General features: G+C 54.1%; 1 protein-coding gene across 1 annotated transcript in view; it reads left to right on the forward strand.

Annotated features, from left to right (window-relative positions):
• The window catches only part of DLEC1 (DLEC1 cilia and flagella associated protein), a 103867-nt gene extending 86607 nt beyond the window's left edge, over window positions 1-17260 (forward strand). The window contains 18 exon segments of the mRNA XM_082663890.1: window positions 4385-4538; window positions 4984-5094; window positions 6073-6203; window positions 6942-7133; window positions 7908-7978; window positions 8440-8591; window positions 9819-9937; window positions 10458-10528; window positions 12894-13090; window positions 13175-13285; window positions 13394-13519; window positions 13627-13721; window positions 13916-14000; window positions 14374-14592; window positions 15545-15706; window positions 16477-16728; window positions 16731-16972; window positions 17057-17260. Of these exon segments, the coding sequence (XP_082520016.1) occupies window positions 4385-4538; window positions 4984-5094; window positions 6073-6203; window positions 6942-7133; window positions 7908-7978; window positions 8440-8591; window positions 9819-9937; window positions 10458-10528; window positions 12894-13090; window positions 13175-13285; window positions 13394-13519; window positions 13627-13721; window positions 13916-14000; window positions 14374-14592; window positions 15545-15706; window positions 16477-16728; window positions 16731-16972; window positions 17057-17174 (2608 nt within the window). The 3' untranslated portion in view covers window positions 17175-17260.
• Window positions 17261-17298: the final 38 nt, after the last annotated feature.

The following is a 17298-nucleotide window of genomic DNA, read 5'->3' on the forward strand; positions in this document are numbered from 1 at the left end:
ATTATCCCAATATAATGCATTGGGATAGCATTATATTTATTTTATTTTAAAATTTTCACAAATTATGCATAATGTTAACATAGTGTATCTTATTATAATAATGATATACGGGGCAAATATAATAGTTGCCAGTCGGGACCCACTCTCCATCCTTCTCCACCCTGCTCTCCTATTTCTCCTCTTCCTCAACAACACTTGTTACAATCTATCGTTCAGTGGTACTCATCCTGGTGTGTGTGAAGTGATATTTCACTGAGGATTTGAGTTTTCCTGATGGCAAATGATGTTTAGCATCTTTCATATGCTTCTTGGTTATCTGTAGATCCTCTTTGGAGAACTAGCTCTTGAATTCTGTACCCATTTAAAAAAAATAAGGTTATTTGTCTTTTTATTATTGAGATGCAAGTATTCCTTTTTTTTTTGAGATGGAAGTGTTGTTCTTTATATATATTCTAGATACATGTCTATTATTAGGTATATGATTTTCAAATATTTTCTCCCACTCTGAGAGTTGTCCTTTTACTTTCTTGATGGTATGTATACTTTGAAGCACAAAAGTTTTAAATTTTGGTGAATTCCATTTTATGTATTTTTCTCTTTTGTTGCTCGTGCTTTTGGTGTTATATCTAAGAAACCATTGCCTAATGTCACAAATATTTACTCACATGTTTTCTTCTGAGAGTTTTATAGTTTTAGTTCTTATTCTTAGGTCTCTGATCCGTTTTGAGTTAGTTTTTGTGTATGGTGTGAGAAAAGAATCCAGGTTCATTCTTTTCCAACTAGATAATCAGTTGTCTCAGTAGGGTTTCTTAAAAAGACTTTTCTTTATCCATTGAATTGTCTTGGCACCCTTTGTCAAAAATCAGTTGACTGTAAACATGAGGGTTTATTTATGGACTGTCAGTTCTGTTCCATTGATCTATAGGTCTGTTCTTATGCCATATCAACATTGTTTTGATTAATGTGGCTTTATAGTAAGTTTTGAAATCAGGAAGTATGAATTCTCCAACTTTGTTTTTCTTTCTCAAGATTGTTTTGGCTATTCTGGGTTCTTTGAATTTCTGTATGAATTTTAGGACCAGTTTATCTCTTTCTGCAAAGAGGCAGCTGGGATTTTAATAGGGAGTGTGTTGAATCTGCCGATCAGTTTGGGGAGTATTGCCATCCTGACAATATTAAGTCTTCCCATTCTTGAACATGAAATGTCTTTCCATTTATTTAGGTCTTTTCATTTCTTTCAGTGAGGTTTTCAGTGTACAAGTCTTGTACTTTTTTTGTTAAAATTATTCCTAAGTATTGTATCATTTTTGATGCTTTTGGAAATGGACTTTTCTTAATCACATTTTATTATTATTCATTGTTAATGTGTAGAAATACAAATAGTTTTTTGTATATTGACCTTGTATCCTACAACCTTGCTGAACACATTACTTCTAATAGTTTTCTAAATAGAAGATCATGTCGTCTGCATTTAGAGAATATTTTACATCTTCCTTTCCGCTTGTTTCCTTTAAAATTTTTATTTATTTATTTATTTTTGGCTGTGTTGGGTGTTCGTTGCTGTGCATGGGCTTTCTCTAGTTGTGGCGAGCGGGGGCTACTCTTCGTTGTGGTGCGTGGGCTTCTCATTGCGGTGGCTTCTCTTGTTGTGGAGCATGGGCTCTAGGGCGCATGGGCTTCAGTAGTTGTGGTGTGCAGGCTCAGCAGTTGTGGCTCGCGGACTCTAGAGCACAGGCTCAGTAGTTGTGGTGCATGGGCTTAGTTGCTGTGTGGCATGTGGGATCTTCCCGGACCAGGGCTCGAACCCATGTCCCCTGCATTGGCAGGCAGATTCTTAACCACTGAGCCATGAGGTAAGTCCCTACATCTTCCTTTCCAATCTGGATGCCTTTCCTTTCTATTTCCTGCCTAATGGACCTAATGATACTCCAGTACAGTGTTGAATGAAAGTGGCAAGGTTGGATGTCCTTGCCTTGTTTCTGATCTTAAAAGGAAAACATTATCTTTCACCTTTAAGTATATTAGCTGTAGGCTTTTTGTAGATGTCCTTTATCAGGTTGTGGAAGTTCCCTTCTATTCCTAGTTTGCTGATTGCTTTTCTCATGAAAGAACGTTTCATTGAATGTTTCATTGAATGTTTTTTCTGTGTCTTTTGAAATAATCATGCCATTTTTGTCCTTTTTAAAATTAATGTGGTGTTTTTCACTAATTTTTGCATATTCAACCAAAAATTTTATTTCTTATTTGACCTATTGTTTATTTAGGAGTGTGTTGTTTAATTTACACGTATTTTTGTTTCCCAAATTATTTTCTGTTGTTGATTTTTAATTTGATTCTCTTGTTGTTGGAGAACATACTTTGTATAATTTCAGCCTTTTAAATCTGAGGCTTGTTGTATGAGCTATCTTATGGTCTGTTCTAGAGAATATTCCATGTACACATAGGAAACATTTTGCTGTCGTTGGATAGAGTGTTATATAGAGGTCTGGTTGGTTTATAGTGTTCAGTCTTCTATTTCCTGTTCATCTTCTGCTTAGTTGTTCTGTCCACTATTTAAAATGAGGTATTGAAATCTCTAATCATTATTTTGGAATTGTCAGTTTCTCCCTTCAGTCCTGTCATTTTTTGCTTCATGTATTTTGTAACACTGTTGTTAGACATGTGTATTTATAATTGTGATGTCTTCCTGATGGATTGATCTTTTTATAATTATAAAATACCCTTCTTTGTCTCTAGTAACAATTTTTGTCCTAAAGTCTATTTCATCTCCCATTAAAATAGCTACAATAGCTCTCTTTTGGGTACTGTTTGCAGTATATTTTTCCATCCTTTTACTTTCGGCATATTTGTGTCTTTGAATCTAAGGTGTCTCTTGCAGACAGTATACAGTAGGATCATTTTTTAAAATACATTTTGCCAATCTCTATCTTTTGTTTGGCTTTTGAATCTATGATCTATCTCAGTCTCGTTCTGTGGCTATAAAAAGATAGCATGATAACTGCAATTAAACCTCATTTTCAAATGTATTTTACAGCTTTTTATGGGGACAAGTCTTTTCTTCCTTGATATTCTTGAAGATTGCCAAGCTGGCCAAGATGGAAAAGGTTTTTTCTCTTTTGGAAAAATCCTTAATTATTGAACAAAGTGAACAGCACTCAGAAATTTATGGCCAAAAAAAAAAAAAATGGGGGTGGGGAGGAGGTTAAAAAAAAAAGAAGATAGCATGAGACATCCTTGTAATGGAACCGTTCTGTGTCTTGACTGTGGTGGTGTCATGCGTACCTACATGTGATAAAATTGCGTAGAAGTAAATACATACAAACGAGTCCATGTAAACCTGATGGGGTCTGAATAAGATTGCTGGATTGTATCCGTCTTGGTCTCCTGCTTGTGACATTGTGCTATAGTTAGGCAAGATGTTACTATTGGGAAATTGGGTGAAGAGTATATTGGATCCCTTTGTATTCTTTTTTGTTACAGCTGCATGTGAATCTACAGTATTTCAAAATAAAAAGTTAAAAGCAAAATGCATGTTATCTCCGTTCCTTATATAAGGAAAAAAATACCCTCAGACATATTTGTGTGGGTCTGTTTCTAGGTTTTCTACATTGTTCCATTGATCTGTTTTATACATCCCTCCACCAGTAACACACTAACTTGATTGCTGTAGCTGTATAGTAAGTCTTAACATCCAGTAATTTCCCACTTTATTCTTTTTAAAAATTGTTTTAGTCTGTGTCCTTTATCTTTCTATATTAATGTTATAATAAGCTTGTCTATATCTACAAAAATCCTGGCTAAGAGTTTGATAACAATTGTGTTAAACTTAATAGATCAATTTGGGAAGAATTGACGTGTGTTGAGTTTTTAAGTGCATGAACATGATTTATGCCTCTCTATTTATAGTCATCTTTGATTTCTTTCATTGGTGTTTTTGTAGTTTTCAGCATTCTATATGTGTTTTATTAGATACTTACCAAAGTATTTCAATTTTTCGAGCAATTATAAATGGTATTATATTTTTTAACTTCTGTTTCTACACATTCTTTGTTAGCCTGTAAAAATGTGATTGATTTTGGAGTTCCCTGGCGGTCCAGTGGTTAGGACTCTGTGCGTTACTGCTGAGGGCCCGGGTTTGATCCCTGGTCAGGGAACTAAAAATCCCACAGGCCTCCTGTCACAGCCAAAAAGAAAAAAAAGTGATTGATTTTTATGTGTTGATTTTTACCCTGTCACTTTGCTGACTCACTCATTAGTTCTAAGATTTTAAAAAAAAATTGATTCCCTGGGATTTTCTACGTGGACCATCGTGTCATCTGCACATAGGGAGGAGTTTTAATTCTTCCTTTCTGTTGAGTATGCCTTTTATTTCCTTGTGTTCCAGCCACCTGCCTGTGTATGCCGAGGTGCAGGAGCCCTACGTGTACCTGCAGAGCAGCCAGGTGGAGGTCACCAACCTCTACGTGGGCGTGCCCACCAAGACGCCTGTCACACTCATCAATGGCACACTCCTGCCCACCCAGTTCCACTGGGGCAAGGTGGGTGAGCCCACACTGTCGGGCCCTAGGCCTGCAACCCTCAGCCCCAGAGGCCTGTGTGGAGGGGGACATTGTCCCCCAGACACCTCCTAGAACAGATTATTGCCCCTGGAGCTGACTCTGCTGCCTGCCCCACGTGCCACGGCAGATGGGGCCACGTCCCTGTGCATCAGAGCCAGCTGTCCCTGTTCCCCATCACCCTGGGCCTCCCAGGGTGGCTTTAGTCCAGAGAACCCCTGACAGGGATGAGGTTCATCTGTGGTGGGAGAGGAGAGGAGAGGGACCTGTGGTTTATCCCCACTCAGGAGCACCCCACCCTGCTGGTCTTGCTGGGGGCCCCCAGTCCGCCAGCCTCCCCAGAGTATGCGGCGGTGCTGAGCCCTCTGTCTGGACCCCGGGTCCATCCTGGAAGCCCAGCACATGACCCCACCCATGTGTCTGCCAGCTCCTGGGGCTCCAAGCAAGCTTCTGCACAGCAAAAGTCTCCCCGAGACGTGGCACGCTGGGCCCCCGTGAGGAGCGCCAGTTCAGCCTAGAGTTGACTGCTCATACCCAGGCGAGTGAGGGCTCAGGGGCCTGCATGCCCAGGAAGCTCCCCCGGCTGCCTGCCTCTGTGCCGGCCAGGAGGTCCACCCCAGACCCCTCTCCTGGGCCGCGTCAGTGGGGACGAGACTTCTTGCATTTGGGTCTGGGGTCCCCACTCCCACTGGGCCTGCTGTCTAGGGACACAGGGCCTGGATGTGCCCTGACACCCTTGGGCACCACCTTTAGCCCTCGCCAGGCCATTCTCTTTGGAGCAGGTGGGCCCAGCTTTCCAGCTGCCTGGAGATGCTGAACAGAGCTGCTGCCCACGGCGGGCCCTGTGTTGGGTGCTGCAGGGGAGTCTGAGCGGCACCCAGGTTCCTCCCAAAAAGGACACAGCTTCTCCTGGGTGCAGCCCACAGGAAGGCCATTGGGCCGAGTGTGCTCATTACTTGGGTGGTTGCCGGCTATCTGTTTGTGATTCTTGTGGGGAAGGAAACTTCTTCCTTGCAGACACTAGCAGCCCCAGGTCCCAGTCCTCTCTGGCGAACATGTGGACGGTGGGCTTTCTTACACAGCTGAGTCTGAGCTCGAGGGTGACGGCCGGGCCCAGGCCTGGCACAGAGCAGACCTCACGCAGAAAGGGCTTGATTTCTATGGTAGCAGCTTCATCAGGATAAATGTGCGGCTTCTCCAGAGGTCCGCTTGGAGGGGTCTCCTTCACGTGGGGCTGCCCAGGTATTTGGGGCCGACTCACAGCCAGGAGCCCTGAGGAAGGGGCCAGGCCTCCGGTGGGGGGCAGGGGTGGGCTGACAGGCCGGGTCTGGGCATAGTGACCCACTGAAGGGTCTGGGAGCCCTTCCACAGAGATGAGCCTGGACAAGACCTTTGGGTTGAGCGCCCCCGCCCCCAAGCAGCCTCCTGTGCTGCGGGAGCCCATCTGAGGCCCCTCTGCTGAGGCCAAGCCCTGGGCTTTACCTGAGTGATGCACCCCCGGTGGGCTTCCTTATAGGACGAGTTGATGGACCTGGCCCTCCCTTGTAACGTGTTGGGCGTGAAGGAGCCACTGGTTCTGGGCATTTCCGGGAAACCCCGGGGACTGCAGGTGGCCATCGCCATCTCTTCAGAGGACAGCGACAGCAGGTGAGCCCAGGGCAGGCCCGAGGCCTGGGGGCTGAGGCAGCCGTTAAAAGGACCGGCCTTGAGGTGGTACCAGCCTCCTCCCCGTGATTCCCGCGGCCGGGAAAAGGCCCCTCACAGACTCTCTGGGGACAGCCCCGCCTAGCCCATCACCGCCTTCTCTGTGGTCTTTCCCCACACACCAGAGGCGTGGTGTTCAGGCGGGGAGACGGCAGGGGACGGGGCTGTGGGTACCTTGGGCTTTCCCACACGAGGCCTGGCGACCGGGAGACAGGCCGGTCTGCCCCAGACAGGGAGAGCCTGGGGAGTTTGAGGCCTCTCTTGGCATCACAGGTGGGCGAGATGGGAGTCTCTGTGGGGTGGCAGCTTTTTTTTAATTTATTTATTTATTTATTTATTTATGGCTGTGTTGGGTCTTCGTTTCTGTGCAAGGGCTTTGTCTAGTTGTGGCAAGCGGGGGCCACTCTTCATCGCATGCACAGGCTCAGTAATTGTGGCTCACGGGCCCAGCTGCTCTGCGGCATGTGGGATCTTCCCAGACCAGGGCCCGAACCTGTGTCCCCTGCATTGGCAGGCAGATTCTCGACCACTGTACCATCAGGGAAGCCCTGGGGTGGCAGCTTAATGAGGGCTTGGAGGATGCAGCCTGGTTTCCGGGCAGCTCTGGCGCCCCCACCCCAGGTGGTTCGCTGGGCAGGGCCAAGGGTGGCGTGTAACCGGGTGCTCGTGGGCTCGGGGCAGTGTTGCCAGTGCAGAGCTGTGGCCAGGCCACCCGGAGAGGCTCCACCTGGATTTCGGCTCAGCAGTGCCGCTGCGGACCCGCGTGAATCGCCAGCTCATCCTGACCAACTGTTCCCCGATACAGACCCCTTTTACCCTCAAGTTTGAGTACTTTGGGAGCCCTGCAAACAGCCTGCGCCAAAAACCCAGCCTGTAAGTCTGGTTTCTTTCAGAGGCGGCTTCTGGGGAGGATGTGGCCTGCTGAGGTGGAGGGCTTCGGACAGGCCAGGTGGTACTGGGGCCCGCGGACGAGGGAGAAGTTATTGTAGGTGGAGGGAACTGTGCGCAGAGATACAGTGAGGCACGCTGCAAAGCTGTAGCTCGGAATCAACTGCAGTGAGAGTATTTACACCGAGAGCCTGGCTAAGTTTACCAGCACCCCGCTGCAGACGCCTCGCCACCAAAGCTCCTAAGGTGGGGGTGGGAGTGGGAGCTTCAAAACCACCGACTGCTGGTGTTGCAGGGCACCAGGAACAGCTCCTGAGCCATTAACTTGCCCATTGCAGAAAGTTAGCATGTGTTCAATGCAGGACAGATGTCAGCAGGAAAGAGTGGAAACGGCCTGTTGCAGAAGGCTGGACGAGGGTTGGGGAGTCTGGGCTGGGTTTGCATCCAGGGGTCACCAAGGTGCAGAGCCTGGGGATCGGGGTCCCTGCCCTGGAGCCCTCCTGAGTTTGTTGGGAGGCAATCCCTGGGGCTGGCAGGCGGCCTGCAGCTGGGATGCTTTTGGTGGTAGGGGTGCAGCGCGAGCAAAGACCACAGACAGAGGTGAAGAGGAGGCCTGACCAGCTCTCCCCTGGGAGGAGCAGGCAGGGCCACCTTCCTCCGCTGGGCACCTGGGGGGATGCTGGTTGCCAGGGGAGGTGGCTCAGGTCTGGGGAAGGGCCCGGGTGGCTTGATGTGATTTCCATGTCCCGTCTTGTCAAGCCCCGACATGCCTCCTGCCCTGCTGAAGATGGCTCGGATGCGGGAGCTCTTGGCCAAGCGAGAGCAGCTGGGTAAGAGTCCCAGGGCATGTGCTGAGCCCAGGCCTGGCCAGAGTGGCGTTTTGCGTGGCCTTCCAAGGAGGTGGGCCAGTTGCTGCAGGAGGGGACCTGACCAGAGACCACTTCTCAGCGTCTTTTCTAGCAAGGTCCCTGAGATGGCCGTGGCCCTCCACCTGACAGCGCCCCCCCTTTTAAACGAGGCCATGCCCTTGCCAGGGCGTACGGCTTGTGCACAGGGCCTGGCTTCGATTCGGGAGGGGTGGTGGCTCAGAAGGGAGGGCTGAGGCTCGGCCCTTGTGGGAGGTGAGAGAAGCTGGATGCTGGGCCCCAGGCTCCCAGGAGGAGGGTCTGTTTAGCCAGACCAAGGAGAGGCTGTAGGTTGGCTGGTCTGGTTCAGTGCTTTGCTGACCCTTGAGGGTTTGGACCTCTTTCCTGCCCTGGGGCCTGAATCCCCATTCCTGGTTCTCCTGCAGAGTTTATGGAAAGCATGCTGTCCCACGGGAAAGGAGCTGCCTTCTTTCCCCACCTCTCCCAGGGCGTGCTGGGGGCCCACCAACAGCTTGGCATTGACCTCACAGCCTGTGCGAACATGTGGGGCGAGTACTGGGACAGCCTCATCTGCACAGTAAGTAAACAAAGTAAACGTGTCCCCAATCCTAGGCTACTGAGTTATTGCACAGAAGATTTTCTTGAACTATTTAGTAAATTGGATGGGTTAGTTATGGTAGATATTTGCTTTAAATTGTGCTGTGCCCAATGACAAAGAATTGATCACCTTAATATACAAAGCGTTTCTTAACTAACAATAAGGGGGGCAAAAGCATCCCAAATAGGCAAAGGGTTTGAATAGGCAACTCAAGAATGACAAAGAGAGACGGCCAGTGAACGTGAAACATGTCACCAGCACCGGTAACCAAAGAAGTGAGGGTTAAACCACTGAAATACTAGTCTTTGTGAGATTAGCAAGGTTCAAAAGTTGTCAGTGAAGGTGCAGGGGAAAGGTACTCACGTGCACGGCGAGGCCGGCTGGGACATGTGTGCCGCCGTTCAGAGGCACTTCTGCAGGGCGCTGGGGACACACAGTTAAGGTTGCCCCAAGGAAAGAAGTGGACACAGGGAACAAGTAAATTCACACCAGGCTTCCTTTTCTTCTCAGCGTTGTTTGTAATAGAGGGGGGAGAAAAAAGCAAACGGTGTAAACATCCATGTCCATCAGGAGAAGATAGGATGAAAACATTAGGCTACATCCACGCAGTAGAATTCCGGAGCCTGTTAAATGATGCTGTAAACCTTCATTAGTAAAATTATCATATGTTGTAAAGAGAAAAGAGATTACCAAAACAAAGCATGCCCAGAATGCTCCTCATTTATATCTGTGTTTTATGCACACAAGTCTGTCTAGACAGTGGTACACTGAAATGTTAACAGTGAGTCATGCTGGGGGGTGGGGTAGGATCATGGGTGAAATACATTCTATTTTAAATTAAAAAAAGACATTTATCGCTTTTTATTAGCAGAGAAAAATAATAAAGTTATTTCCATTTAAAAGATAAAGAAATTTAATCAAAGGGGCCATAAGAGGCCAAAGACCCTCAAGCTGGGAGATCCGTGCAGTCGCACGCAGGGCTGGGTGGGAGAGCAGGACAGGGAAGCGGGGGCTGGGAGGCCAGGCCTTTGGGGGGGTCTGGGGTGAGTGTCAGACAGGGGAGAGTGAGTCCCCGCCCAGTTGCGACCAAACTTTGGGGACCCTGGGCTGGCTGGAGGAGGGAGGGCCTCGAACGGAGGGGATGGGGAGCCAGGGGTTGTGGTAGGAGCCGGTGCCGAGAGCAACGCATGACTGCTGTTTTTGTAGGTGGGAGACCTGCCTCCAGCGGTCATCCCGGTGCACATGGCGGTGGTGGGCTGCCCCATCAGCTTCCACAGGACCACCCACTACACCGCTGACCAGATCCAGAAGGAGCCTGTTGTCAGGTATCCCTGCCTCGCCCCCACCCGCCTCCTGCTCTAACCCTCGAAACCCTCTGGCCTCCACCCCGGGCTGCCCACTCCAGCTCATTGCTGTCCCGCTGGCCCAGGGCCACTTGGTGCCACCCAGGTCGAAAGCCCCAAGCCAGGGCTACCCCAGAGGAGAGAGGCCTCAGGGGGCACAGCCGTGATCTGCACATCTCCGAGGGCTTTGCGGGGACAGAAGTACCGAGTAGTCACTTGTGGTCTGAGGTCAGGGCCGGACTTGGGACCCCTCACTCCAACTGCGTTGGGGTCTGTGTGGTTGCAGAGTGGGTGGGGTTTACTGGTGAGCAGTCCTGGGTCATGGTTCACCGGGCACCGCGTGGGGAGGGCCTCCAGCCCTGGGACTCGGTTGCTCTGGGCCGAAGACAGACCGCTATGGGGCCTCCTGCCTGCCTGAGCCCCGGCCCTCCTCTCTCAGGAGAGCTGGCCTGCGGGGTGTGTGCTGGCTGTGGCCCTGCTGACCCTCGTCTCCTGTCTCCAGGTTCGGCACCCAGGTCTCTGGAGGAGACACAGTCACCCGGATCCTTCGCCTGAGTAATTCCAGCCCCTGTGGTGAGATGCTCGCGAGAGAAATCGGGACTCTTGCTGCAGGCTCTGCCGTGATGTGGGCCAGGCTGGGAGGGAAGATTGGGGTGGGGGAAGCTGATGGCCCACGACCTGGAGCCAAGTGGGCTGGTGTATGGAGGGAGGCCCCCAAGGGCCAAGGTCAGGACTGGCCAAGCCAGTCTTGGGTTGTCAGAGCCACTTCCACCCGAGAAGACAGGACTTATCCTTGCCTGGGGTCTCCCAGTGTCCATGGGCCACAGATGCCCTCCCCTGGTTGGGTTCACTTTGCATAGGGACAGGCAGTTGTAGGGGACACCTTTTCTCTTCCCTTCAGCCAGCAGCCCCTGAGCTATTTGCCAGGTGCTGTGCAAGGAGCTGGGGATACAGGGGCAACAGGACAGCAGGGGCTGTGCCTGATGGGCAGGACGGACGTGACCATGGACTGCCAGCGTAGAGTGCACTGAGTGCAACTATGGGGGCGGCCAGAGTGCTGGGGGTCTGTGTCAAGGGCCATCAGGCTGAGGCCAGGAGGAGAGCGACCCAGCTGGGCCTGAGGGAGCGTATGGGCCACAGGAAGAGCCAGGGCCAGCTGAGAACCAGAGTCTCCTGGGGATTATTTAAAGCACCTTGAGGCTGGGCCACCCCAGACCAAGTGAACCACAGTCTCTAGGGGCAGGGCCTGGGCACTGTAGTTTTTAAGCTCCTCGGGGACTCAAGGGAACATCCTGTTGGTGGAAGAGAGTGGCCACTCTGTGACCTTGCTTGTTTTTGTCCACTGGATCGGTGCATTGGACCACTCTAATCATATCTTAATCAAGTTCTTCTGGCGTCTGTAGTTTTGCTGTATGTTTTTAGCTTCTGTATTGGTAGATGCACTTGACAGCTAACGAGGCCTCTTATCACCCTGTAACCTTCCTCTTTGGCCCCTTCAGTGCTTAAATCCCACCTCGCCGAAGAGCAGCATTGCTCCCGCTGGTTGTATACTGGCATTTGCCTGGTATGTCTTTGCGCATCCCTCTGTTTTCACCTTTTATGACTTTGATGTGTGTTTCTTTGTAAACAGCCGAGCGCTGAGCTTTAGAAAACCTAATCTATGTATTTCTTCTTATTTTATGATTTATTTCACTGTTACTTTTCTACTTTCTTCGTTTTGCTTTTTGTGACTTCTGTTTTCCCTTTGTTTGATTTGGGATTTCTCTTCTACTTTCCTGGTTACCGTTGCTTCCTTGGGGCTCATCATCACATGCACATTTCTCTGTACCTGAAAGTGAGATTGTCCTCTGCACTTGAGAGTATGGAAGCCACTGGTGGCCTTGGTGAGAGTGATTCCGTGCGTGAAAGAGGCAGATACCAGGTAGTAACCCTAGGGACTACAAGTTCAGGGACCTTGCGTGGGCATGTCTTCACCAGGCATTCATTCCCCAGGGGCGAGCCATGAATCCGAGGTGAGCTGGGAGTGGGGGGAGGCGCTCATGGATTGTTTATCCTCCAAGCTTGCTGTGGAGAGGAGAGGTGGTACTGGAAAGGTCTGGCAGAGGGAAGCTTGTTTAAGTGCTGTGGGGAAACAGCCAGGAGAGAGGGGAGATGGGACACATCTGGCCCCTGAGAAGAGGGGTGTAGGGATGGGGTAGATGCAGATAGATGGGGGGCTCCGGGCAGGACTTTTTTCTGGGAGGTGAGGTGGGACCACCCACTGAGTGCCAGAGGAGACCAGGGAAGACAGTGTTGTGGTGCAGGTAGGCAGGGACGGCTGAGCAGGAAACAGTGATGGGCAGAGTGGGGGCACAGTTTAGGTTGGGGACATATTTATGGGAGTGGCACGTTGTTTAGAACGCGGGGGACTTGCTCACTGGGGCCTAGATGGTCGGTTCCGTTCCCCCAGGGTTAGGTTTTTGCCCAGTGGGTACAAAGATGGGGGCAAAGAGAGAGATGAGAATCCTGGCCAGACAGTTGCCAGTGGCAGCCCCCAGAGACTCGCCTGGCTGGGGAAGGAAGTGAAAGCAGGCAGGCGCTAAAGGATGGAGGAGGGGAGGAGGCAGGGGACACGGGGAGTGAAGGGCCCAGGGGTCAGCAAAAAGGCCAGAAGGAAAGGAGGGTGTGGGGAGAGCACACAGGGAGCCGGATTTCTGCATCTGGACATGAAACCTGGTCTTGTGATCCAGAGGGCAAGGGCTGATGGAGCCGATGGCATAAGCCTGTAGACTCTCCTAAAACAAGAATTGCCTGCAAGTGACATTGGGGAGCCAGGCCCCCTCCACCCTGAGTGTGGGAGACCCAGCAGCCTCCGGGGGCTGCAGGGAGTGGGGGGGGGGCCCAGGGAAGAGTCTGCTCCTTCCTTATCCCTCGCCTTTCTCCCCCATGTCTGCCCCAGACATCCGCCTGGACTGGGAGACCTACGTTCCAGAGGCCAGGGAGGACCGGCTGCTGGAGCTGCTGGTGTCCTATGGGCCACCCTTCCCGCTGCGGGACCAAGCTGGGAACGGCCTCCTGTGCCCTGAGACCAGCAGCTCCTTCTGGTCCCCAAGTCCCTCTGACGTGTCCAAGTCCAGCCGTGAAGCTGCCCAGTCTGTGAGCAGGGGTGGCGGGAGGGCTGCCGGGCTGTGGCCAGTGGGCCTCGAGCCTGCGTGAGCCTCAGCGACTCCTGGACCACAGGCTGAGGGCGGCTCCAGTGCCGGCGCCTCCCAGGAAATCATCTCGGTCACCCTGCAGGGACGTGAGGGGGTGCCCTCTGACGAGCCGTTCTCCATCAGCCCCAAGCAGGTGGTGAGTTGGGGTGGGGCCGGGAGCTCTGGGCGGGGGTGGGGGTCGGGGGGGCTGTCCCCCTGGCCGGGAGGGACAGGCGGCGCTGAGGCTGCTGTGTGCGTCTGCCAGGTGGTCCCCGCAGGGGGCAGCAGCACCATCCGCATCTCCTTCACACCCGTGGTCCTGGACCCCGACGTCCTGCACAAGGTGGAGTGTACTGGCTCCGCCCTGGGCTCCATGAGCTTGGATGACATGGTGAGCGCTCCTGGCCTGGGGAGGGCCCCCACCACTGCCTCTCCCTGGGGCAGCTCGCCCGCTGCCTGCTCAGCTCGGGCGCCCGTGATCGGGCTTGTGCTCGGCAGGTGGAGAGGGAGCTTCCGGGGAGGAGGCGCCGCCTGCCGGGCTCGGCTGTGGGACCCGTGAGGCTGCACCTGCAAGGCTACGTGAGGCCCGCACAGTGAGTCGGCTGGGCTGCCTGGCCTCCCTGCGGCCCGCTGTGGGGGTCAGCCTTCCCTGGCACTGCTGGGGACCAGACAGGGTCCTGGCAGCAAGAGGATGGGGACGGGAGGGAGAAGCTGGCGGGTGAGCCCAGGGAAAGGCCGGCCAGGGTCAGCTGGGCCCCAGAAGCCCAGCCGTGCCTGTCGCTGGCAGGCTGAGCGTGGAGCTGGACTCCGGCGGCAGCATGGTGTTCTGGCACCAGGCCAGCGACCTCATCCCCGAGCAGCGCTGTGCTGGGGTGAGTGTGCTGCACCCCCCCCCCCAACCGGCCCTCCCGAGCTACCTGGTACTCAGACGTCTCCCGCGGCCCCCTGTGGGGCACAGGCCTGACAGTCCGGGTCCCCTCCCCCGGGACCCCCCACCCCCCACCCGAGTCAGAGTTTCCGGAGGGCAGAATTGAGTCCCCTCCCCGACCTCTGTGGCCGCCCAGGTGCTGAGTGAGCTGGCGGGACCCCCCCACCCGAGTCAGAGGTTCCGGAGGGCAGAATTGAGTTCCCTCCCCGACCTCTGTGGCCGCCCAGGTGCTGAGTGAGCTGGCGGGACCCCCCACCCGAGTCAGAGGTTCCGGAGGGCAGAATTGAGTCCCCTCCCCGACCTCTGTGGCCGCCCAGGTGCTGAGTGAGCTGGTGACCACCCACCACCTGAAGCTGACCAACACCACGGACATCCCACACTACTTCCGGCTCCTGGTCTCCAGGCCCTTCTCTGTTTCTCAAGATGGAGTGAGCCGCAGCCACAGGGCTCCCGGTCCCAGCTGGAAGCAGGAGTGCAAGGAGGGGACAGCAGCAGCCGGCAAGCAGCTGGTACTCTACCCACAGGAGAACATGCTGGTCAGTGGGAGCTTCTGTGGTCCCTACCTACAGTGGGCACACTCACCTGGGCTGGGGCTCACCCTCCTCTCACGTTTGCGCATGCAGCACCCTCCAGGTCGGGACATAGACACAGACAGTGGTGTCCACACACGAACCACACGCTTGGCCCCGCCGTGCGCTGTGCGCTCAGGGGCAGACACCCATCACACGCACCATGTCCAGCAAACCCCTCCGCACAGGCCCTCCACGCGCAGGAACGCCCAGACCTATCAGTGTGGACACTCGCGAGTTCCCTCCACCAGTGTCCTGGTCCTGCGAGCACCTCCACGCGGCACAGACCCCCCTTCTTGTGTGCCCTCATGCAGGGTTTCATCACCATCTTTCCATAAACATAAGGCACACCAGAAACACAGTTCCCCAGGCCCCACTGCCAGAGATGAGAAGATCTGGGCTGAGGCCCAGGAACACGTTTCCCTAACAGGTGCCTTTGATGAATCTGTGGATCTGGGTCCACAGACCTGGGTTGGGGAGCCCCGTGTACAAGCCCCATCCTGTTAGGCCCAAGTTACACCCTGGACCCCAGATACCCACTCATGCTCCCCCAGCCCCCTCCCCACAGCCTCCAGGGTGGCCCCTGAGGAAGGCAAAGCTGACTGCACATCCTCTGCTTAAAACCCGGCAGGGGCTCCTCACTGCCCCCAGAACAAAGACACAGGCCTGACTTGGGCCTACGGGCCTGCCCGCAGCCCTGGTAACGCGAGTGGAGCCGCCCAATCCTCCGGCCTCTCAGCTCCCGAGGGCCGCTCAGCCCTGTCCCCGGTACTGACAGCTGTTGGGCGGGGAACAGGGCACAGGGTGAGGAGTGAATGCACCAGGCAGGGTCCGCAGGAGGGAAGGATGGAGCTCTGGGCGGGGAGGCTGCCGCCCACCTCCAGCAGTCTGAGGTGACGGCTTGTCCACATCTGCTCAGGTGAATGTGTCCTTTTCCCTCTCCCTGGAGCTGCTCTCCTATCAGAAGCTCCCGGCTGACCAGATGTTGTCTGGAGTGGACATTCAGCAGAGCGCGAGTGGAGAGAAAAAGATGGTCTTCACTCAGAATCTGCTTCTGGAATACAGCAACCAGACCACTCAGGTGAGTCCCAGGCCTGCCTCATGTGTTCAGGTGGGGTCAGAGGAGGACAAACCCCAGTTGTCTGCCCTGGAAGAGGCCTGGCACATGGAGAGATGAGGGTCATCCATCCTTACCTGTCTTAGGAGCTCAGAGCGAGGTGGGGTGCTGTAGGGTGCAAAATCAGGGAAGGCTTCCTGGAGGAGGAGGTGGCATGCGAAGCCTGCATGCTGTTTAACAGAGAGAGAAGGGAAACCAGGCCAAGGGAATGGCCTGATGGGTGGGGACTGAGCAGCTGAGGGGCGCCTCCTGGGCTCGTGCAGGACTGCGAGCACCAGGTGAGAATACCACGGGCCTCGTTCTGGTTCTGTGGACTGTGACAGCTCCACACCACAGCCCCTCCTGCCCTGAGTTGGAGAGGCCAAGGGAAAAGGTTAGATGGCCCAGGGCCCAAGGGGAGCAGAGGGCTAGACGAGAGGGGAGAGGAAGGCAGTAGGGCGGCCCGACCAGGGAGCAGAAACCACAGAGCTGGATCCAGGGCAGGGGTGGCAGGGGAGTCAGAGGGGAGCAGATGGCGCCTTCCTGGCCCTTTTCCTGCCCAGAATCCCACCAGCATTCCCCGGCTTTAGATGACAGCGCTGGCCCCCTTCCACCAGCTGTGGTGCTGCCTGTACGTCCCTCAGAAGCTGCAGTACTTGGGGTCGGCAGGGCCCCTGTGTCCCTGGGTCAGAGCCCAGTGGGAGTGGGTAAGGTCACCCAGTCCCCACCAAGTTAAAGGTTCTGTCCCCCGCAAGGTGGTGCCCCTGCGGGCCGTCGTGGCCGTGCCCGAGCTGCAGCTCTCCACCAGCTGGGTGGACTTCGGGACCTGCTTCGTGAACCAGGGCCGCGTCCGGGAGGTCTACCTGATGAACCTGAGCGGCTCCCGGAGCTACTGGGCCGTGTTGACAGGTGTGCCATGCCCTTCTCCCTGCTCCCCCGTGCAGCTGGGCCGAGACCCCCAAGAAGGGGCCTGCGTGCCCTGTCCCTGCAGGCTGGCTCCCCAGGGTTGGGCCCACCTGAGAATTCCTGCAGAGGTGGGCAGGAGCAGAGGCGCACCCCCAAGATGCGGGCAGGGGGCCGAGCGTGGAGCTGGCTGCGCTCCTGCATGTCCCCTTCCCCTCACGCAGGCCAGCAGGAGCCAGACAAGGATCCTGTTGCCTTCAGGGTCTCCCCAAGCAGCGGGCTGCTGGAGGCACGACCGGTCAACGCGCCCCCCACCTCCGTCCCCCTCCAGGTTTCCTTCACCGCCAGGTACGGCCCTCCCAGCCTTGCTGGCGCTGCCTCTGGAGCCCTGGCCCAGGGCCCCCAACTCATCTCCGCCCCTGCTCCCCACAGGAGCTGTGAGCTGTACGAGTCCACGCTGGTGGTGGAAGGCGTGCTCGGTGAGAAATCCGGCACCCTGCGGCTCCGGGGCCGAGGCTCGTATGACGAGAGATATGCATCACCCTACTAGCTCTGAGCCTCTGCCCTCAACCCCCAATACTGGAAATAAACACGGCCCAGAGCTATGGAGCAGGTTTACTGGGCAAAGGCACCTACTGGAGGACCTCTGAACAGCTCCTGGGATGGAGGGACCC

The sequence above is a fragment of the Grampus griseus genome (genome assembly GCF_964374135.1).
Source record: "Grampus griseus genome assembly, chromosome: 10".
NCBI classification, from domain to species: Eukaryota; Metazoa; Chordata; class Mammalia; order Artiodactyla; family Delphinidae; genus Grampus; species Grampus griseus.